At 54.5% G+C, this 22,259-nt stretch overlaps 3 protein-coding genes across 24 annotated transcripts; 2 read left to right on the forward strand and 1 right to left on the reverse strand.

Moving 5' to 3' along the window:
• Positions 1-631: 631 nt before the first annotated feature.
• On the forward strand, positions 632-4,917 carry LOC148403018 (N-fatty-acyl-amino acid synthase/hydrolase PM20D1.2-like). Of its 5 annotated transcripts, none has more exons than XM_088369555.1 (14): positions 632-964; positions 1,192-1,278; positions 1,915-2,150; positions 2,521-2,607; positions 2,682-2,815; positions 2,891-3,010; positions 3,086-3,161; positions 3,238-3,299; positions 3,618-3,696; positions 3,753-3,824; positions 3,891-4,056; positions 4,112-4,211; positions 4,288-4,461; positions 4,558-4,917. In XM_088369555.1, exons 1-13 carry the CDS (start codon positions 766-768, stop codon positions 4,415-4,417), a joined length of 1,548 nt encoding a protein of 515 aa, XP_088225681.1. In that variant the 5' UTR covers positions 632-765; the 3' UTR covers positions 4,418-4,461; positions 4,558-4,917. The 5 variants fall into 5 exon arrangements, with proteins under 5 accessions (XP_088225681.1, XP_088225683.1, XP_088225682.1 ...); XM_088369557.1 differs by having other exon boundaries at positions 4,563-4,917; XM_088369556.1 differs by having other exon boundaries at positions 4,631-4,917.
• LOC148403019 (monocarboxylate transporter 2-like) lies at positions 4,323-21,046 on the forward strand. 4 transcript variants are annotated; one of them, XM_088369561.1, is made up of 5 exons: positions 4,323-4,461; positions 18,529-18,800; positions 18,926-19,069; positions 19,743-20,564; positions 20,635-21,046. In XM_088369561.1, the coding sequence occupies exons 2-5, from the start codon at positions 18,536-18,538 to the stop codon at positions 20,829-20,831; spliced, it is 1,428 nt and encodes a 475-aa protein (XP_088225687.1). In that variant the 5' UTR covers positions 4,323-4,461; positions 18,529-18,535; the 3' UTR covers positions 20,832-21,046. The 4 variants fall into 4 exon arrangements, with proteins under 4 accessions (XP_088225687.1, XP_088225686.1, XP_088225688.1 ...); XM_088369560.1 differs by lacking the exon at positions 4,323-4,461 and adding an exon at positions 5,077-8,315; XM_088369562.1 differs by lacking the exon at positions 4,323-4,461 and adding an exon at positions 13,320-18,437.
• Positions 6,381-18,253, reverse strand: nfascb (neurofascin homolog (chicken) b). 15 transcript variants are annotated; one of them, XR_015857207.1, is made up of 29 exons: positions 17,045-17,112; positions 15,967-16,049; positions 15,332-15,472; positions 15,162-15,267; positions 14,887-15,077; positions 14,631-14,753; positions 14,161-14,379; positions 13,946-14,057; positions 13,335-13,522; positions 13,109-13,240; positions 12,877-13,023; positions 12,479-12,590; positions 12,228-12,391; positions 11,706-11,853; positions 11,434-11,558; positions 11,229-11,330; positions 10,964-11,161; positions 10,803-10,873; positions 10,468-10,690; positions 10,268-10,383; positions 9,809-10,019; positions 9,245-9,367; positions 9,007-9,180; positions 8,802-8,933; positions 8,664-8,733; positions 8,238-8,252; positions 8,105-8,140; positions 7,580-7,718; positions 6,985-7,494 (listed from the first exon to the last, which is right to left on the reverse strand). XR_015857207.1 is itself a non-coding variant. In XM_088369546.1 (29 exons), the coding sequence occupies exons 3-28, from the start codon at positions 15,414-15,416 to the stop codon at positions 7,592-7,594; spliced, it is 3,396 nt and encodes a 1,131-aa protein (XP_088225672.1). In that variant the 5' UTR covers positions 15,417-15,472; positions 15,967-16,049; positions 17,045-17,112; the 3' UTR covers positions 6,985-7,491; positions 7,580-7,591. The 15 variants fall into 15 exon arrangements, 11 of the variants coding, with proteins under 11 accessions (XP_088225668.1, XP_088225664.1, XP_088225667.1 ...); XM_088369546.1 differs by having other exon boundaries at positions 6,985-7,491; positions 7,580-7,664; XM_088369545.1 differs by having other exon boundaries at positions 7,580-7,664.
• Positions 21,047-22,259: the final 1,213 nt, after the last annotated feature.

Here is a 22,259-nt window from a genome sequence, read left to right on the forward strand (position 1 = left end):
CAATAACTTGTGATAGCGTTCCCAAATATATTTCCATTGACGTCAGGGTATTTTCTTGGCATCAGATCGAGTGACTTTCTCTAATGTCTCATTTTGCACATCTTGATTTGAATTTCTCTTCCATATACCATTACAGTTGATTCTATTAAACTGCTGTGATCTACTGTATGTGCTTACTACGTCAAATTCTTTGGATTGAATAGGGATTTTTTTCTTCTAGCCAAGAAAATGTGCGTAATTGACTCGTATGACTTTAACTTGAGAGCCGTTAGGATAATTCTTTTGGGGGGGGGGGGGCGATCCATTTTTGTAGTGGGTGACTTCTTCCTTCTTGCAGTCATGATTTCAAATGAAAATGTGGAAAGACATTACGTGAAGAAACCAATTTCCAGCCAGCCCTATTGACAAAATTCCGACATCTTAGCAGGTAACCCTGATGCTTCAGAGAGCATAACTTCAAGACACCTGCGTAAATCTGGAAATACCTTCATTTTTAGTCACGCGCACTCTCCCTAATACTGATACACAGTGGTTTGACATATTATATGTATTGTTTGATTTCCTTTTTTTCCCTGATATTTTGAAGTAGCTTCCGTTCTGCTTCCGTGTCGAAGAGTGACGTCATTGCCGACGCATGCGTGTTGGCTTAGCGTCAGGACTGTTTCACGCTGGAAAGGAGTTGACGCGTACACTTGACGTTTAGCCCGCATCGGGAGGAACTTGACAGGTTATAGCGCCGTTGTTCCCCAGAGCTAGACAAAGGTCATGATGATCCAACTTTTGAAACTTCTCCTGGGTACCGGATTGGCTGCTGTTGTCATCCTGTTTACGATTGCGTCTATCCGAACGCTGTCACTGGACGTCAATGCGGGACTTGAACTGGGCCGCTGGCCGACGCCGAGGGAGCCCATCTCGCTCGATATCGACCAGCGGAGACGGGAGGAACTCCTGACTCGCTTTCAAGGTGCGCCGACGTGACGTGCCTGACGCCACGCGACGCAACGTGACGGCACGCGACGCAACGTGACGCGGCGTCACTGGACGTTAATGCGGGACTTGAACTGGGCCGCTGGCCGACGCCGAGGCAGCCCATCTCGCTCGATATCGACCAGCGGAGACGAGAGGAACTCCTGACGGCGACGCGACGCGACGCGAGCAAGAACAACTTTTGTCTCTCTCCTTCCTTTTCAGAGGCCATTCGCATCCCCACCGTGTCCTTCTCGGCCACGGAGCGCAACACCACTGCACTGCTGCACTTCAACTCGTTTCTGCGAAGAGGTAAGGCGGATCGCTGCCTCCATCCATTCATCCGTCCGTCCGTCCGAGCATCCATCCATCCATCCATTCATCCATCCATCCATCCATCCATCCATCCATCCATCCATCCATCCATCCATCCATCCATCCATCTGTCATCCATCCATCTGTCATCCATCCATCCAGGTGCTCGCGCTTTGCAGTAGCTAGAGACGAGCTACATGTTTACGTAATGCTTTCGCTACCGCCGCCACAACAGACAAACAAGCGAGCAAACAAATGAGTTCACTGCGGCCTAACAAGCATTTTCTTTCAAAAGACAAGTATCAACTAAACATCTGACAGGAACTTTGCCTGTGAAAATGAGGGTGATGGAATCCCCACACAAACGACAACTTTAGTTTTATGAATCCAATTGTAAAAAAAACAAAGTGTTCATTTAAATGTTTGCCCCATAAGTGCTTTTCATCCATACAAACTTGATTTTCTTGGCATAACATTAAATGTCATTTCCACATCGGCAAAGGGAGGAGCCACAGCGCCTTTACTCTTTCTTTCTTTCTCTCTCCCTCTCTCTCTCTCTCTCTCTCTCTCTCTCTCTCTCTCTCTCTCTCTCTCTCTCTCTCTCTCTCCTCCCCCCATCTCTCTCCTCGTGAGCCTTCCCGACACTCTTCAGCTCCAGCTCGGTCCATCACCAAGTGGTGGCCAACTACAGCCACCTGTTTTGGGTGCCGGGATCGCAGCCCGACCTGGCGCCCTACCTGCTTTTGGCTCATATCGACGTGGTGCCTGCTACCGAGTCGGACGGCTGGTTGGCTCCGCCTTTTTCTGCGCAGGAGAGAGACGGTTTCATCTACGGCCGAGGGACCATCGATGACAAGGGCTCTTTGATGGTGAGAGAATTTTTCTATTCTATGTTTTACCAGGTAAGTCAATTGAGAACACTTCCTCATTTACAATGGTGACCTGGATGCAAGGTGCGGGCAGTGTCTCGCCCAAGGACACAACGACACGCGACTGCGACAGAGCTAGGGTCGAACCGCCAACCCTCCGGTTACTAATGGACCCATCCGCTCTACTGCCTGAGCCACGGCCGCTGCAATTTTCAAGTTTCACCATGCTTGCCCCCCCCACCCCCCCGCCTCCCCATGCCCCCTCACAATCCGAATTGTCATTCTTTGGCTTTTCACTCAGCACGGCCGCTGTTTGTGTACGTACGCACGTACGTACGGCGCACGTGACTTTTCCGTCCGTGTTTTCCAGGGTCTTCTGCAGGCCCTGGAATACTTGCTAATGAAAGGCTACGCACCACGGCGAGGATTTTACATTGGTCTGGGCCACGACGAAGAAGTGACCTACCTCTCCGTCAGTCGCTCGCTCGGTCGAGGAGGGCGCCCCGGGTCACCTTTGCGCGTCCTTTGAAGGTCGGCGGTCAGCAGGGAGCGCAGACCATGGCGCGACTTCTGAAGCGGCGTAACGTGCGCCTGTCCTTTGTCCTGGATGAGGGTCTGGCCGTGCTGGACGGCGTCATCAGCGGACTCCGGGGCCCCGCCGCTTTGTGAGGAGGGCGGCGGCGGAACGGTGGGCCGTCGCCGGCCGGCCGGGCGCGAGACACCAACTGTGTTTGTTCTAGGATCGGCGTGAGTGAGAAGGGGCTGGCCAGCGTCAGGCTGAGCGTGTCCACGCTTCCCGGCCACGCCTCCATGCCTTCCAGGCAGAGCAGCATCGGGATCTTGGCCGCCGCAGTTCAAAGGTTTGGACTCTATGCCTTCTGACTGTGTACATATGGCTCCATATGGCTCCATGTGCGGCCCGCTCTCTCGGACAGACTCGAGGACAACCCCATGCCCATGTTGTTTGGTTCTGGACCTGAACGGCAAACCTTTGAACACCTGGCTCACAAGGTAGCTGGAAAATGAGCCAGCCAGCCAGTCGCTTGCTCCAGTTGCGTGCGTCAAAGCAACTTCTTTGTCTTTTCAGTTTGGGCTGCCCTTGAGGTTCATCCTGTCAAATTTGTGGCTCTTTTCTCCACTTGTTGGCAGGTGACTGCATCCTCCCATCATCCATCCATCCATCCATCCATCCATCCATCCATCCATCCATCCATCCATCCATCCATCCCTCCCTCCCTCCCTCCCTCCCTCCCTCCCTCCATCCATCCATCCATCTATCCATCATCCATCCATCCATTCATCCATCCATCCACCCATCCATCCATCCACCCATCCATCCATCCATCCATCCATCCATCCATCCATCCATCCATCCATCCATCCATCTGTGTTCTATCCATCTGTCTTCTATCCATCCATCCATCCATCCGTCCATCCATTCTTCTTTTTGAATGGTTTGCGGCACAGGTTTCTTGAACAAAAGCCAAATTCCAATGCCTTTGTACGGACGACGACCGCAGTCACAATCTTCAAGGCGGGTGTAAAGGTAACACAATTTGGATTCCCGCCACGGGGCCCGATTTTCCAAGCTTCTTTTTGCAGTCTAACGTCATGCCTTCCATGGCCGAAGCCCACGTGAATCTACGAATCCACTCGGCGCAGTCTTTACGAGAGGTAGCGGCGAGCCCCGTCTGTTTTGTTTTGGCCGCGCGGGGTCGAGTGACCGTGCTTTTCCCGGAGGTCCTGGACCTCATCCGCTCGACAGTCGGCGACCCCCGCGTCGAGGTGGAGCTCATCGAGGGCTTCGATCCGCTGCCCGTCAGCTCGTTCGACGAGAAATCCTTTGGCTTCCAGATGGTCAAGAAAAGCATCTTGGACCTGTTTCCCACCGTCGCGGTGGCTCCAGGTAACGTTTTGCCCTCGCTCTGCGCCGCGTCGCTTGACGGCCCGTTTGGACGTAGGCATCTGCGTGGGCAACACGGACAGTCGACACTTCAAAGATCTGAGCGACGACATTTACCGCTTCGCCCCTTTGTGGTTCAAACCGGGCGATGCCGAGAGGTACGCAAGACCGGCCGCCGAGGGCGGTCATTGAGTGTTGCCATTGAACAGCAATGTATTGTTCCCCTTTTCTTAGGTTTCACGGCATCGACGAAAGGATTTCCCAGAAGAACTACGAGGAGCTTGTCGTCTTCTACTCCAGACTGATCCAAAACGCTGACATTGGCGAGCTTCCTGAGCCTCACGCTTCCAGCCATGAACTCTAGACCGCAACAACAGCCTTGTGCGCGTTTTCCAAAATCATAGGCAGGTAATTGCCAAATGTTTGACTGCTGTCACTTTGTATCAAGTTTACCTTAGTGTGCAGTGAGATGTTTTTTGTTTTTTTTTCTCCTTGACCTTTGAGGCCAGCCGGGGAGACGTGGTAACCACCAGCGCTCAATTTCACAGACTCTCTCTCTCTCTCTCTCTCAAACAAGTGGGAAGTTGCAAGAAATACTCTTTTTGGTCAAGTCACAAGGTCGTTGCCGGCCGCCGAGCACTGGGACGTTGTCAAAAAATGGAAATGAAGGGGCTGCGGTCAGACGCATTTTATTGAATTGCCTTTGGCACGATACAGAAACCCTGGCGATCAAGGCCCGCAACAGCAGTGAGTGAAGACGCCGTCGACATGTGCGCGGGTCTTCAGAGAGACAATCATAAATTGTGATTTGTCTTAGCTATCACTTTGTCCCCAATTAAATTCCCCATTGATTGTGTTTGACAAGCAAGTCTACGGTGTGTGTGTCAATCTGATGCAAGCATTGGCAAAGTGAAGTCAAAGCGATTCTGTGAACCCGAGGGAGGATGCCGCCGCCGCCGTTGGCCCCACCTCGATTAGACTTCTGGTTGGACGGGGGGGTTTAATTGGGCGTGCACACGATCGGTGACGGCAAAACGTCCGTGCAGATCGGCGGTGTTGGTGCAGGAGTTTCCGTCAAAGTCATCCAGGTCCATAGACACGACAAAGGCTCCGGCAAGGCTTTCATTTTGAATGAATTGAATCAAGCGGGCCACCGTCAGACAGGCGCCTGCAAATTGCCATTTGTTATCACAAAGCCCATCCCAAAGCTATCAACAACCCTCCCTTTCGTCTTACCGGCAAGAAGAATCAGCGTCCTCATGTTGTTTCTGAAAAAGGGCAATTGGTTAGAAGGCAGCTCACTTTTGGGTCGAGCATGCTTGTGCTGCTTCTCGTCCTTTGGTTGAAAGAAATGCAAAAGGACTTATTGCAACTGGCCATGTCGGTAATTCATGGTGCTAGGTGTGTGTGTTTGATTGAAAATGGCCATGGAATTAAAGGTGCTGGGTGTGTGCGTTTCATTGCAAATGGCCATGTCATCGAAGGTGCTGGGTGTGTGCGTCTTATTGCAAATGGCCATGTAATTAAAGGTGCTGGGTGTGTGCGTTTTATTGCAAATGGCCATGTAATTAAAGGTGCTGGGTGTGTGCGTTTTATTGCAAATGGCAATGCAATTAACTAAAGGTGTGTGTCATTAGCAACAAGTGGCCCAAGACCGCTTTGGCACCCATTCTGTTCTTTTGTCATGGAAGGAATCCCTTGGGTGGGAGTGAGGCGTATGCCCATCGACCGAGCGTGACGGTCTTCCGTGGCTTGCTTTGACCCACCGACCTCTTCCGCGCGCTCCGGCCCTTTGTGTGGCTCGGTCCGCAAAAGCGGCGGCCGCCGGCGTTGATTCCTCGGATTAATTGCACAGCACTTTGCAATCATTTCCCAGGCATTGGACGGCAGTCATTTCCCGCACTGACAGCCAACCTGACAAAGAACTTGAGCGAGGACAACTCTTCAGTATGAGCCCATTCGTTTCTGTCAAGCAGCAACAAAGTTGCCATTTTTGGCCTTGGCTACGTACTCGCCATTCTTTTTTTTCATGACGTTACAACACAACTCACATGTTGGCGTAGCCCTCTTTGCTAGGTATGTAGCTCAAGCTTTTGCTGTGAGCCTTCTCTTGCTTTGACTGGCCTCCTTGCCTACTCCATGATGTACGTACGTTGATTTCAGTTATGACCGCTAGGTCGGCTTCGTCAACGAACGTATCTCTCTGCATCGTTTTTTCTCGAGGTTTTCGTCACTCGCCGTTGTTACGGTCTCGGGTGTGCTCGTGAAGGCCGCTATTTGAGCTGGGCCCGCTTTCAGTGGACAGAGCACAACAGTACTTCACCCTCTGCAGCCTTGGCCATCTTTTTAATCGTTCCAATTGCCCAGGGTTCTCTCTCTGCGATGCGTCAAATTGACAAGAGATGGTTAGTGTCGACGCGCGTAGGGCGGCCCGCTTGAAGTTTGGAAAGGGAGGGATACAATGGAACAGGTTTGACTTCCCAGACATTGATATTGGCTGGAACAAGGATCAAGCCATGGACATTAGACATTTTTCTGTGGTGAGTGGAAGGTTACAACAAGTTACGGCCGAGCTGCCACGAGAGCGGCGGGAGGGAAGCGAGAGTTAGTCTTTGGAATCTATATCTCCGGCGGCTCGGTACGGGCGCTCTCGAGGCGTCACGCCTGTCGATGGATGTTGACCCAAAAGAGACGTGTGATGGAATCTTTCTGTCCTGCATTTCTTTTGTCTTATCAACATGATAAAGTCACTGGGGATCTCGGCGGCCCACATGGGCAGGGCCCGCGTGGCGTGTATTCTCGTACGGGTGCCCCCTCAAAAGCTGCTTGGAGAACACCTGCCGCTCTTTCAAGCCAGCGAGTAGATGGCGTTCAGTGGAGAATGAAGCTCCAAACTGCCGCCAAAGTCCAAGTCCCTCACGTCTCTCCTTGGCGCCGTGTACTGGCCAATGAACGAGCCGTCCTCAGTGAAGGGCATTTCTCCGCCGCCATCTTCGTAGTCCACCAGGCTATCGTGGCTCTCGCACCTTTTCATCACGGCTTCCTTCGAAGGTGGTCCTCTCTGAAGCCCCCTCTCCTCCTCCCTGCAGGTCAAAAAAGGTGTATATATGTATGTATGTATATATATATAGTGTACATACATGTACTATATGAATACATATATAGTAGACATTAATATAATGGAAATGGAGGACTAGAGTTTGTACATCATGATTGATTCATTGCATGGTGCAGACACAAAGACAGCAAATAGTTAAGTGTGCCATTTCCCCTCAAGGGCAAAGCGTACATGCCGGCCTGTGAGTATTGTTCCCGGGTCTATCTTTGTATACTGATTTACAAAATGTTGCCGGCCCGTCATTTGTCAGTGGCCTGGGCACGTGTCCGTCGTCACCACTTTGCATTTTCTGGTGGGCATTCCGCCAGATGCTCCTTTTGCTGCTGACGGATGATGAGAAAATCATAAATTGAGGGATTGACCACCGACGGAAATGGACTTTCATCCGTCAGCGTAATGGTCACTCACCGGGTCGACATCTCAGTCCGTCACCGGCGGGCGGGCGGACGGACGGACGGTCGTTTCGCCGACGACTGACGGAACAGAGGCGAGCCTGTGTGGTGTGTGTTTGTTATCACGGCAGGGTTACGTGAATAGAGCGCTTCCACTGTTTGTCCACAGTAGGCGGCGGTACGGAGCAAAGAGCGAATAGAACATTTGTATTAGAATCACGGGTAAGACTGCGCCTCATTCAGGAGCTAAGATGGTAGCTTAGAACGCATTGAGATACATTTTTAGAGAGGTTTGAGAGCTAAGTTTCAGAATACACTGATCTCTTTTGATGTTTTGTGCGGAGGCCGCGGTCGAGCTTAGAACCAATCGAGCGGCCTGTCGCCATAAGAAGTCAGCAAACTTCTCTAATTGACGAAAATGTCAACTAGTTATCTGCTCTCGGGCCGTCACTCCAATTTCATTTTCTTAATTGCATCCAGAGCATGCGGATAGTACGTTGACTTATTTGTCGAGCGGATAGAGTCCAATAAGAGCACAAACCAGCGTGGGTAGGGCAGAGCAGTGACACGGGCCAGCCTGGAGCAGAGAAAACAGCACTTGTTGAGTCACACGCACACGCACACACACAGACACAATCCAAGGCTCCGACACCACCGATGGGATATTGTCCTACCTTTCCAGAGAGCTGCTTGTTTCCAGAAGGGTTGAGGGGAAGAAGAAAACAAAAGAAAGATTGGAATCGAGAAACGAGGTACTGCTGGTGTGCTATGTAGCTGTCATTTCAATCAGAGCCAATTGTGACTCACTACTTTGGAGCGTGGGGCAATTTGACTAAACAGTTTGTTTACAAGAGAGTGAGTGGCTTCTGGAATATGGCCGCCAGCCAGCCTGACAGACAGACAGACAAGCAGACAGACAGACAGATAGGCACGCAGGCAGGCAGGCAGCCAGACGGACGGACGGACGGACGGACGGGCAGACAGACGGACGGACAGGACTGTGTCACTGGCTGTTATGACGAGACCAAAAAACAATGGGACATATTTTGGACCCAGCCATTTGTCAGCGCGTCGCGGGAAGGGTGGCCGCTCATTCGTACCGGTAGTCAAAGGAGCCGTCTTGATCCACGTCGTCCACAGCTTCTAAGGCGCTGGCTTTCTTTTCCCGCACTGCAACACAAAGAAAGACAGTCGGGAGTCGACCGACGGAGGGAGGGTCCGCGGGCGCGACAAGGCACCTGGGTATTTGCCCCCTCGGCTTCTCTTGACGAAGCACACCACGAGCAGCGTCAGCACCACGAGGGCCACGGCGCACATGACGCCGACGAACCAGCCCTTGGTGGAGACGTCCACCTGATCCTGGGCGTAGACTGCCCGCGGCCAAAGGACACGGTCACGCCCACGCCGGACATCACATCGGAGGCCCGGCGGGCCGAGACTTACTCTCGGTGGTGTAGTGCGGCGACTCCTCCGTATGCCACGGGCCCAAACCCAGTCGGGTCCGAGCGGCCACAGAGAAGCGGTATCGGGTGTAGCGGTCGTCTCGGCGCAGCGAGAAACTGGTGACGTTTGGCGGGAACTCCTCCACTCTCTGCTCCTCTCCTCTGCTGGCGTTCACTGTGGAAGCGGAGCCAGTCCCGGTTGGGGAATGCGGCAGGTCCACCAAAGTCTGGCGCCTCACCTGTCTGGTACTTGAGGGAATAGCCGCTGATAATTCCGTTGGGTTCCGCCGGTGGCTCCCAGTCCACATAGATACTGTCAAGGTGTCGCTGGCGGATCCTGAAGGATGTGGGAGCCGATGGGACTGGAGACACAGCGGATACCTTGATTGACGCGCGAGAGTGTAACGCCGGTGCATGAAGTGGCTTGGAAAAGCCAACGCAGATGAGCACTTCCAATGGCACGCGCAAGGCAAGCTAGCATCCAAGTCCGTCTTTACGTTGGCTGTTATTGCAGACAATGCTTGCAACCGGCAGAACGGAACACAAAAGCGGATGGCCGTCTGTCTTCGATTCACGGGACGAGCTAGGTAGCCGGAGCTGTGCCGTCGCCTCGCTGTGAACCTTCACTTCTCCGCGACGCCCATTTTGATTTGAGCGTATCCCCCTCGTCGAGCGGCCAAGAGTGTGAGAGTGGCAAACCTGGAGGTGAGGGTGGAACCTTCTTCCCTGTCTCCTGGTAGCTGCTATTAGCACAGCGGCGAGCAATCGAGAGAAAGAAGCGGGCCGCTCGAGCCGTTCCCTACCTCCTTCCGGTGTGGAAAAGTGGACGTAGTTGCTGGGCGGCCCTTCGTAACGACCGTTGGCCACGACCATGTACATCTTATAGTTGCTGTAGGGGAGCAGGTCGGTGAGGAGCCCCGAAGGCTCGGGACCGGTTTCTGCGAAGGCTCGGGACCTGGTGGCTCTGCTGACTCGCAGCCACCTCAGCTGGCTGCTGTCCCTCCAGTAGTAGACCTGCAAGGCCAACAGCATTCTTCAGGAAGAGCGGGTGTGGTCAAAGTCACACCATGCGCAGTTTCTGAAGCAAGCGCTTGTCATTTATGGGATGCAAAGTAAGTAGTATTGCAGGAAAAAGACGTGAAAAGATGGCCGAGGCAGGTGTCCGTTGGATTTGTACTGTGTGCGAACGGTGGCAGCAGTGGCAGCAGTGGCAGCAGCAGTGGCAGCAGTGGCAGCAGTGGCAGCAGTGGCAGACAGCACACCTTGTACTCTTTCAGTTGGCCCATAAGGGAGCTTTGCGGCACCGGGTCCCAGCGCACAGTCGCCCGGGTGGCCTGAATATCCGACAGTCTCGGGTTCTGCGGCGCGCTAACGGGACCTTGGACAGAAGCCGCAAAGCCTTCGCTATCAATGGTCGCCAGCGGCGGCGAGCTGCTGCGTTGCCGCAGCGTCGGGGACTTACGGTCCTCCCCGGAGTAACCGATGACAACGGGAGACTCCGGGCCCAGGCCAAAGTCATTGACGGCCTGGACCTTCAGCTCGTAGGGCGTGAACGTATCCGCGTCGTAGATATAATACTTGAGCCACTTGGTGGTGGCGTTCTTCCACTCCTCTCTGGAGTCTCGTCTCCGCCACCAGACCAAATACTTGAGGTGCGGCCCGTTCCACTCCCGGTATGTCAGAGGCTGAAAGAAAAGAGCGCAGCCAGCCAGCCAGCCAGCCAGCCGGCGGCGGTGCAGAGCCGAGCTGAGCCGAGCCTTCAGGGTGCCCACGCCAAAGCCACGCTCGCGCCTTCACCTCCCAGCTGATCTCCATGTTGTTTCCCCACGTTCCGACTCCTTTCACGTTCTTTGGGATGACGTCCGGAGCTGCGGATGGAAAAGGGGAGCTCTTCAAACACGGACAAAACCAAACCAAACGACAGAAAGCTCCCCAGCGGGAAGGAGTACGGAACCCACGTGCTCCGCTGGTCTGGAATCGCACCGACGGACGACTCGGGCGACTCGCACCAATTTGATTGACGGCGATGACGCGGAACTGGTAGTACGTGAAAGGTGTCAGGTGCAGAATGACTGAGTTGAGGCTTCCGGGGTACGTCGACAAGTTCTTCCACTTTCCAGGTAACCAGTCATCGTCATCGTATTGGACCAAGTATTCTGAAGAGAAGGACAAGTCCGTCATGCCACTCATTCCTGGAGGAACGCCGGGCTCCAGCTCAGCTACCCGTGATGGGGCTGAAGTTGCTGTCCCCGGGGACCCAAGTAAGTCTCACGCTCCGTTCGTACGGATCCGACAGCTCCAGTTTCGTGGGCGCATCCGGGTAGTCTGCACACAAATGCACGCGGAGACCGCTCAGTGGCCCGACACTACGACGCCATCGGTTATTGGAGCGACAGCTTTCGAATTGACGACAAGCCCCTTTTCGTACCCAGCACCACCAGGCGCGCCGACGCAGACTTCTGCTCCAGTTCGTTTTCAATGTGGCACGTGTAGACGCCGGCGTCACCTCTGTTTACGTTGCCGAGGACTAGATTGGATTCATCCAGCCATATTCTATCATGTGCACAACCAAAAACAAATAGGAAAAGAGATCTTTGGAACCTTGCCGTATCATTGCCTCTGTTTTGGAGTTGAATGTGCACACAGGCGCGCACGCACGCACGCGCACACACACGCACGCACGCACACACACACACAGACCTCCGGCCAAGTGTGACGGACTTTGCGTCCTTCATCCAAGCGGTGGTGATGGGGGCGGTTGCGTCCGCTTTGGCGGCACACTCCAAACGCACCTCGCTTCCACGGATCACTCTGGTATCCTGCGGCCTTTTCAAAATCAAGGTGGGTTCTGCGTACAAATGTGAGAAAGGAGCTCTTGGCTTGCGCAAACGTCTTCTTACGAGCAGCCACAACACGGGGACGACTCGCGCAGCGTTTTGCCATCTCAACTATTACAAAGGCGCGAGAGAGGTGGTGTTGTCGTCGTCGTCGTCGTGCAAACGTCAGCACAGCAGCTCCTTACCATCTTGCAGCCCACAGTTAGTACTCCAGCTAAGGCCGACCGACGGCTTTACAAGGCCGAGAGTGGGCTGCGTTCCCACCGTCTGTGTCCCCTTTCGGTCGACCTCAAAGTCAAGAGTTCAGCCGATGCAGTCGTTTTGTCCACCGCATCCCCAGACAGTCGGATGTCAGATATTATCGCACAGAGGCTGCGCCGCTTACCTTTGACCTCAATTCGGACTTGAGTCTCGTCTCGCCCTGCGACGTTGCTGACCGCGCACGCGTATGTTCCTTGATCCTCTATCTGCGTGCGCCTGATCTCCAGGGTGCCGTTGCTGTGCGTCTTAAAGCGATTTCCTTCCAGAGTCCCCTGGCCGTATTTGGACCTGTGCGAAGGGACCCGTGCTCATCAGAGCCGGCGGACGGACGGACGGACGGACGGGCGCTCCCGCAGTGCGCCTGCGTCCGCTCACCATCGCAGGTCGGGCAGCGGAGAGCCAAAGTAGCGGCAGTCCAAAAAGGCACCACGTCCCTCCACCACCTTGATGACTTCATTCCTGGCCCCGAGGATGCGGGGCGTTGCATCTGGGAAAGGCCCCCAACAAATCAACACCGCAATGCTGTCTTTAGCAAGGTTGCTAGAAGTCAAGCAGGTGACAACGGGAGTGAAATCTACAAAGACGGTTTTCACTTGAGCAAAAGCTATTGAGATGGGCGCCAAAGTAGCGCCGGAGCCCTCATCCGGCCGCAGTCAGAGTCTCCTTCCGACAACCGTCAACAAAGGACGGCCGAGGAACCGAGATGGCCGAGGAGGCCGAGTGCCCTCCCTCCGCCGGCCCTTTCGTTGGCAAAGCCCGGGCCGGCTACTCACGCAGGACGTTGACAAAGGCGTTGGCCAATACGTAGCCGTACGGGTTCGAGGCGTTGCACTGGTACACGGCCGTGTCCGCCGCCGTCACACTGCTGAGGCTCAGAGTATCTCCCGACACCCGTCTGTTGGCTTGAGCCGCGGCGGCGCCTTATCAAAAGAAAGCGACGGGAAAGGGAGGATGAATTTTGGGAGCTTTGCGCATGCAGCGCGCGCCTCGCTCTCGGAAACGCACCCTCGATGGGCTCGCCGTTGATGAACCAGCTGACCGTGGGATGAGGAGCGCCGTCGACGCGGCACACCAAGCGCCCGCTTTCCTCGGGAGCCAAGACTAAATGCTGGGGCTTTTCCAACCAGAACGGCGCCGCTGCCCGGCCCGCCCAGGATGGTAAGAATAGATCGAATATAATAAGAAAGGGATCCCCCCCCCCCCCCCCCCCCCCGCAGAACACGCTTCTCACCTTTGACCGTGACGGCAAAGGTGTGCTGGATGGAACCCATCTTATTGGTGGCGGTGCAGACGTACTCGCCTGCGTCTTCAAAGCCCGCCTTTGGCATTTGAAGCATCTTGTTGAAGTGTCGGAGTTTCAGGCGAGGGCTCTCCGCCAAGTCCTCACCGTTCTTGGTCCAGCTAATATGAGGTGTGGGCCTGCTTAATGATGGAGAAGAAATGAAAAATCCGGCACTCAGCTTACCATGTCCGTCCTCACAATGACTATTGTGCACGTATGGGGTCGGTCCTGTTTGGTGAGATGAGAGAGGGCGACAAAAGCCCTCGACGTGGAACGAGCCAAAGCACTCGTCAGACAGGGTTCATTCCGCCTTTAGTGAAGACCTGACACCTGACCTGAGATCTGACCCTATTGCCTGACCGCATGAATCAAGGAGAAGCTCCGCTTTTGCTCTCGGCTTGTCGTTCCTCTTGCCTGAAAAATCCTCTCCGAGCATATCCGGCTCCGGAATTTCCATCGTCCTACTCGGGTAATTAACGGCTACGTATCTGGGCCTAGTTCACGCTTGCGGATGCGGCAAGATTGTGAGCATTTGGAAACACGCACGCCGACACACTCACACTCCTGCGGCAATACACTCCAGCAGTCGCTCCTCTCCCAGCAAGACCAGAACAGAACTGGATGAACCTGTAGGAGACAACCAGGTCGGGGCGGCCTCCTCCACGGCTCGGGCTGCCAGGACAACAAAAAGGGCGGAGAACCCAACCAACAAGCCGCGCTATCAGCGGCGAAAGAACGGGAGCGACAAACCCGTCGCCCGGGAACTCCTACTCACTGCTGACGACCTTGACCACCACCGGCATCTTTTGCTGGATGGCGTTCTTGTACGGGAAGCGGGCGCTGCAGCAGAAGTCGGAGGCCGAGTCGTTGAGCAGCACGTTGGAGAAGTAGAGATCCCCGTTGAGCCCCGCCGACACCCGACGGTCCTGCCGCACGGCGCGCATGCTGGGGAACGCTGTTTGAATTGGCCAGTTAAAGGGTCTGGCGTAGGAGCCTGACGGGAAAGACGGCGGGCAGCTCACTTGACCTGTCGCCAAATGGCCTTGGCGCCTTGGCGACTTGGCACCTTGGCGCTTTGGCACCTTGGCGCCTTGGCACCTTGGCGCCTTGGCACCTTGGTGCCTTGGCACCTTGGTGCCTTGGCTCTGGAGTACGCTAATGTTCTGGTGCAAAGGCGGAGCTGGGCAAATCCGCATTAGTCCAAGCTGGTTGGCGGCAGAAAGGACTTTGAGCAGCCACACTTACAGCTGGACATCCAGTAGGTGTCAGGTTTAGGCGGCCCCGCCGGAGGGTCACAGGCCAGCACCAAAGGTGAGCCGGCGCTGATCACCACCGGTTCCACGATCTCCCTCGGCCACACGGGAGCCCCTGCACAGCGTAAACGCGCACAACACAAACGCGCGTCAGCTCGGCTCTCTGTATCTGTTGAGCGATCCCTCCCCACCCCGCGGTCCGCCTCGTTGTCGGCCTCAGAAGAAGACCTTAGACGGATCAGACCTACTGTAGAGTCGCACTCTGATCTTGTCGGAGTACGCCGAGCCGTACTGGTTGGAGGCGATGCACTGGTATTCTGCCTCATACTGTTGCGGATCGTTCCGAGCCGAGATGTCCAGCGTCCCTGAGCGTCTGCGCATGGTCGCCTGCGGGTCACGCGCCACGTTGAAATACTTGCCGTCGCGCCGCCAAGAGAAGCTTTGCAAGGCGGGGGAGGAAGGGAGAAGAGAGAGCGGTCAGAGGTGGCCGGGACGTGGCAAAGGTGCGACGGGCCGAGCTTACATGGGATGCGGGTTGCCCTCGGCCTCGCACTCAATCACCATGTTGTCCTTGGGGTCCACGATATGCTCCTTGGTCGACTGCTTGGTGATGGTCGGCGGTTGGCGGACTGCCAGAGAATGAACGTGAGTCGTCGTGAAAGAACAGCAGAGGAAGCAAAGGCACTCACTCACTTTCCAGAGGGATGTCCACAGGCCGAGCGCTTTGGGCCAAAAGCATCAAGAGCGCCGCCGCCGCCGCTTGGACCCGGGTGGCCATCTTTAGCGGGTGCGGGCACAGGCAGGGGCCTCGCCACTCGTCACCGACCGACTCTTCTGTCAACACACGCAACGGCGATGAGCGAGCGCTCGCATTTGCCACTTGCAACTCTGGCCGTCAGCGCCGCACGAGGACAATGAAGGCATTCTATTCTTTGCTATGGAGCAATCAACAGCTATTGTATGGGTGGATATGACTCACTTTGGGGCCTGTTGACGTTAGTCTCGAGGAGTTTTCCAAAAGCTTTGAAAAACCTTTAAGCGGATGAGTAAACTGAGGAGCGATGGATCCGTTGTGCGGCGAGCGGGCGGTGCAAAGGTTTTGGGCGGGATGAAGCGAGAGGCCTTTTCATACGAGACTGAGAAAGCGAGCCATCGGCCGAGGCCCCTCTTAAGACAACGCAAGTGTCCCGTCATCTGCTACTTGGATCAACTTTCTTGATTTGCGGCCATAACCAATTCTGTATGTGTAAAGGCAAAATAAAACACAGGGCCAACATTCTTCTGGCCATATAATGCATGCTGAAAGCTAATTGCGATCTGCGGCCTACCTTCGTCTGGCGGCTCCCCTCGCTATCCGACCGACGGACAAGTCCACATTCCACGGGGGACTGGTCTGATGCAGAGTGTAATCCTGCAAAGAGTCACTGTCTCTTACAGAGCGTAAAAGGAAGCTCCCCTCAATGCATGCCAAAGAACGCGCGTGACGTGGCCAAACGGGGGAGGCTGCATGGCTAGCCCTGTGCGTGCGTGCGTGCGTGCGTGCGTGCGTGCGTGACCTCCAAACGTGGGCTCCATTGTTCTCGACCTCTGTGAAAGCAACGCTTTGTTTGGCCCACATACACTTTGCGTGTGTCCCGTGACACTCCAAAACACCGACTCTCTCTTCCTCATTCAGCTCAGAAATAGAAAAAAAATCATCAATCGTCAGATTCAAGAATCGTCCCTTTCCGAAAACAAAAGGAATCATCAGAATCAAGAATCACCCCTTTCCGTCACCACGCCGCAGCGTCAAAAAGGCGCGTCCATCCGTGCCATCGGGCCCGGCGACGAAAAAGTCAATGACGCCAAGCCGGTCCCTCACTGATCGATCGGCCGAGTCCAAATGCTGTCCAAATGCCCCTTGTCTCGTCTCGTCAACTCAAAGTTCACGCCTTCAAACTGCGAGAAGAGTTGAAGCCGCTTGTCAAGTATAGCCAGCGGTGCTAGCATCAAATCGCCACCAATTGCGACGGACGACCGGAAAGGTCCTCGCCCGCCAACAGCGCCTGGGAAGAAGACGACCACGACGCGCCGTTCAAACCAACGCTAGTGGGCAGCCTTCCTTATTCCGTGTCTTCCAATGAGGCGAAACGGCACTCCATGTGGAGACGTGCCGTGAGCACATTGTTAAACGCAATTGAGAAAAAAAACATTGAGGTCGTCGCCCCGCACGGGGCTCGCTCTTGAATAAGGGGACGACGTTGTGTCGGTGAGGCGCAATCCAGTTTGCCCTTCTGGATCCGGCGACATCGTCGCTTCTTGACCTCGGAGGCGTCCCAAGCAGGCACGACGAGGGCGGTCCCCGGCGTACTGACGCTAAGGTGATGTCGCAGGATGGATGAATTGTTTCTACATTGACCGTCCTACCTTTGCCCCGCGCTCCTTCCTGTTAGATGCTGCCGTGGGAAGCGGAGCCCTCCTTTCTTCTCTTCGGCAGCGTCACGAGCATCTAAGCCATCCAGGCCGAGGAGGCTCAGAGGGGCCATTGGACTACATCTCCTTTGAAAGACGAGCGCGTTTTTCCTTTGTTTCCCATGATACGGTCTTGCTTTTCAGTGGAGCAAAGTCCGACCTTGAATCTTTACGGTGACTGGCACCGTGCAGCATTTACTCAATCGACCATTGTTTTGGAAGAAAGACAGCCTATTGTGGACATGATGTCTCAGCTTTGGAGACGCGTGGGCGGGATTAACCCCAGAAGTTCACCGGTTGGACTCAATCTCACTCAATGAAAAAGCATTAGCCCGCGCATAGCCGGCCGGCCGGCCGACCGAGCGAGCGAGCGAGGTCGATGAAATGTGGCAATACACAATGGTATGAAAAAAAGAAAGTTATTCTGAAGATGGGGATCATTCGTGCATGTCCACTCGTTTTGAAACAAAGCATCTGTCTCCAAGGTTAAGAAAACTCCAGCGGTCAGTGGAAAAGGCCAAAGCCAATTTAAGAGGAGGAGGAGTTGTGCCTTGCTGCAATGTGAGGCTAAAGCTCAGACCAGCAAGCTATGGCTGACAATGCTAATGTAGCCCTAGTTAAACAAATACTTTGTGATAGGTTAGAAAAAAAACTCCCCCTTTTTTGAGAAAGAGGGTGAGGGTTAGGCGAGTAATTCTTTCCGTGAAGGGTTAGGGCTTGATTGAAAATCCGTAAGCAGCTAGCTCTCTGGGTTCTCCCGCCTGATATTGTTGCTCTATCTAGTGGCGTAGATGGGAAATGACAGTTTGAGCAACTTGCTCCAAGTTGAAGGAGCCCATCTTGGATTTTCAAGGTCTTATTATTATTATTTTCATCATTCGTATTGATCCGTTGCACGCCCGCCCCATGTAAAAACGACGACTGAAAGGAGCGCTTCTGACTAAAGACAGACCGACGTGTTCTCCTTTTCTGCTTCTTGCCATTTGCACCTTGGAATGGCAGGCAGGAGCGCAATCCCGAAATTGCTTTCTCGGATTTTGGAACGGATGAACCCGGTGGCACCCGGGAGGTTCAAAAGCAGCTTCCGCCCTTCCTTTTCTTATGACCTGTGCGCGGCTATAGACGCAGCGGCTCAACAACGAAAGAGCAAAGCCCACGGCGGTCCAAAATAAAGAGGAGAACAATCGCAAAGGCTCCCTCCCTCCCTCCCGACCTCCCTCCCGCCTGCCCGCCCTCCCACGTATGTAGATGTGGATCAAGTTTGCAGGCAGGGGTGCATTTCAACAGCTGAAAATACCTTCAGCCGTTGGCTTGCCTCCCGCTTGCTTACTTGCCCTACTTTGAGCAGGTGCCGGCCGCTCACATACAGCCGCTCGTTCCACACCAAAGCGTTGCGCTTTTGGTGAGCGCGCTCCGGCAAAATTTGCTCTTCCTTGCAGCCTTCGCATGGCGGCGGCGGCGGCCAAAGCAGCAGCAGCAGCAGCAGCACCAGCACCAGCACCAGCACCAGCACCAGCACCAGCAGCGGATCCGCCGGACGGAGGTTGGGGCTGGGCCGTGGTGGCGGCCTCCTTCATCTCCGTGGGATTTGCCTACGCCTTCCCCAAATCGCTCACCGTCTACTACAAGGAAATCCAGGAGTATTTCTCCGTCTCCTACAGCCAGATCGCCTGGGTGTCCTCACTCATGCTGGCGTCCATGTACGCAGCGGGTCAGTCGAGTCGGGCCTCTGCCTCGATGCCGGCGGGCAAATGGCAGCGGGCAAATGGCAGCAGCCTGCGACCCTGAGCCTAAGCCTCTCCCTGCCTCCCTAACCCCTCCCTCCCTCGCGCGCAGGGCCCCTGAGCAGCATTCTTGTCAACCGCTACGGCAGCAGACCCGTGGTCATGGTTGGCGGCCTCACCGTTTCCGCCGCCATGGTGCTCGCCTCCTTTGGAACCTCCATGCTCCACCTGTACCTGTGTGTGGGAGTCCTCGGAGGTAAGTGACACTCTCAAATGTCACTCGCCGCCGTCCCGCATCCTTTTGGTCGTAACCTTGTGCTAAGGCCAAACTTGTCAGATATCGTCCCAGTGCTTTATCTCGAATGCTCGCTATGCTAACGGTCATTAGCAGGGGGCAGCCTTCACAGTTGAGCTATTTCACGTATGCCAGAAAGATGGATGCACGGCTGTGGAGCCTTCTCTGCCAGATTGCGCAAGAAGGTCTAACTCCCACCACCAAGGTCCCTATTCTTCTCCTACTCTGGGCCGCCCTCTGCCTAGCCTGTGTGATCGATAATGTGTGACCTTGTAGTCTTGACTGAGAGCAACTTCTACGCATGTGCAAAGAGTGTCATAGAGAAGGGAAAGCGAGAGAAGGGTTGCAGCGATATATCGGCATAGCTATGGAGCTCATCACATGCGCCTGCCAGCCAAGGAGGCCTATTCTACCAAAGTCAACCCACAGGGTCGCTTCTCGACTCCATTCTGTTGTGATGAATTTGCCGTGACCTTTGGCATCGATTCTTCTCTATGACACGCAAGGTCCCGCGCTAAAAGCAAAAGGTCAAGAAACGGGTTGCGCCCAGCCCCACCCGCTCGGCTGGCTGGCTGCGCGTGCGTGCGTGCGTGCGTGTGTGCGTTTGACGGCCCGCCCGCTGTCATTCCGCCAGGTTTGGGCCTGGCCTTCAACCTGCAGCCGGCCCTGACCATCGTCGGCACCTACTTCCACGCCAAGAGGCCGCTGGCCAACGGGCTGGCCATGACGGGAAGCCCGGTATTTCTCTTCGCTCTGGCGCCCCTCAATCAGTTTCTCTTTGACTCTTTTGGCTGGAGGGGAAGCTTCCTGGTGCTGGGAGCCCTGGTGCTGAATTGCTGCGTGGCCGGCGCTCTGATGAGACCCGTGGACGCCGGCCAAGCCCGAGCCGAGGCGCAGAGCGAGCAGCAGCAACGGCCGAGCCGGAGCCGCCGGGCCGAGCGAGTCGCCGCCGCCCAAGCTGCGGGACGCCGGCCTGGCGCTTTCCTCGACGCGTCGCTCTTCCGCCACCGGGGCTTCCTCATTTACCTCCTCGGCAACGTGCTCATGTTCTTCGGCTTCTTTGCGCCGGTGGTTTTCCTCGCCCCGTATGCCAAGCATCTGGGCGTGGATGAGTATTCGGCAGCCTTCTTGCTCTCCATCTTTGCTCTGGTGGACATGTTTGTGCGCCCGGCGACGGGCTTGATCGCTAATAGCAAATGGATCCGGCCCAGGATCCAGTATTTGTTCAGCTTTGCCGTTTGCTACAATGGGGCGTGCCACCTTTTGTGCCCTCTGGCACGCGGCTACGCCGGCCTGGCGCTTTACGCCGTCTTTTTCGGCACGGCCTTCGGGATGGTCTGCGCTCTGCTCTTCGAAGTGCTGATGGACCTGGTCGGAGCTCAACGCTTCTCCAGCGCGGTCGGACTGGTCACCCTTATCGAGTGCGGCCCGGTGCTTCTGGGCCCTCCGCTTTCAGGTGGGAACTGAAGCCGGCCGGGACGTCGGCTGCGGCCACGTTTGTCACCACTTTCTGCTTTGTCTCTCAGGAGCGCTGGTCGACGTTTGGGGCGACTACAAGTACATGTACTACGCGTGCGGCGTGTTCACGCTGCTGCCCGGCGTGTTTTTTTTCATCATGCATTACTACAACTACAAGCGAGCGGACGAGGAGCAGAGGCAGGGGCTCTCTGCAGAGATGAGGACGCGCCAGGAGGCGCTGCAACTGAAACCGGAAGGAATTTGACGCCGTGCGGAGAAGGGACTTTTTCTTTGTTTTAATTATTCCACACAAAAAAAAAACATTGCTATCTCAAATGACCGACCCCATTTATGCCGAAAATCTGTATCGGTATGTGCTCTGTATATTGGGACTTTTATATTGAAGGACGGTGCACAGGAAGTGCTGTTTTTGCTGTTTCTAATGAACGGTTGCGCCCAATAAAAAACAAGTGTTACCAATGTGTTGATTGGCAGGTACTGCGTGCGTGGCAAACCAAAGTAAGTTGTGATGGTCGTCATTTGGTTCTGTCTACACACTATTACGTCTTCTATTGAAATGACGCTGCTATCTCTAACTATGATTTGTTCAGTGTGCTGTGCGTGGCCTTTGTTTCTGTCTCTTTTTCAAAACAAACGCACCGCAGCCGCTCAGAGCCGGACCAAGGCATACGTCGCCACCACCAGGGGGCTCCGAGAGCCCCGAGACGTAGTGACAGAAAAGAACATTTCACGAAATGGATTATTCATTCATAAGATGGACTGAAATGGTATTGCTTGCTCTGTCTCGCAAGCAAATCTTTAGTATGGTGCGCCTTTCGCGTGGACCCAAATCCGTAAACGCCGCCACGGCGACGCTAGATGGAGACGTCATGTGTAGACCCGATGAACCAATCAGAGGACGTGACGTATTGTTAGGTTAGCGGGTGGTAAACCAATCAGAGAGCTGGACGTAATACGTAAAGTACATGCCTCCGCCGCGCATCGCTCGAGAGGTGCGAAGGTACGCTACATGTAGAGTTCATACTTGTAAATCATTTGAATGATAATCCAGCATATGATTTCTCCCCGTGCTCTTTTTAATGCTCAGTCTTGATGGTAGGTAATGTGGTTCTCAGCTCTTGTCCCATTTTGTCTCTCTCCTGCAGTTTACCGCTCGCTCGCTCGCTCGCTCGCTCGCTCGGCGTTCTTACATCCCGTCGTCGTCAGCAATAGGGTGTCAGTTTGCCGTTGCTCTCTCTTCATTTTTTAACACTCATATTAGGCATACTGGTCAAAATTATAATAAAAAAGTTGGGCAAACTCAAAGTTTCAAGGAAACAACCTTAATCAGTTTCTAGCAAAATATTTGAATCTCAATTACAAACTCCACACACCCAAAAGTTGTGTTGTTGTTGTTGATGTTGTTGTTGTTTTTTTATACATTATGCCCTTGTGGGGCCTTGCCTTGTTGCTCAGACGATTTTTTTTTTTTTTCTGATTTGACAGGGTAATCACAAAGTGAGCCAGCCGATACAGGTTACAATGTTCTGCACCTTTTTGAATTGCATATGGCTATAGCGGGCAGTCAGTCAACAAAGTGCATAGATGCCATACTTAAACTAGGTGAAAGACGAGTAAGCTGAAGCTGGGAAAACAAACACAAATGTAGTGGGAGCCCAGAATCAGCGGGACG

This window comes from Syngnathus floridae, chromosome 2 (genome assembly GCF_059516105.1).
Source record: "Syngnathus floridae isolate MCC-2025c chromosome 2, RoL_Sflo_1.0, whole genome shotgun sequence".
Lineage (NCBI taxonomy): Eukaryota > Metazoa > Chordata > Actinopteri > Syngnathiformes > Syngnathidae > Syngnathus > Syngnathus floridae.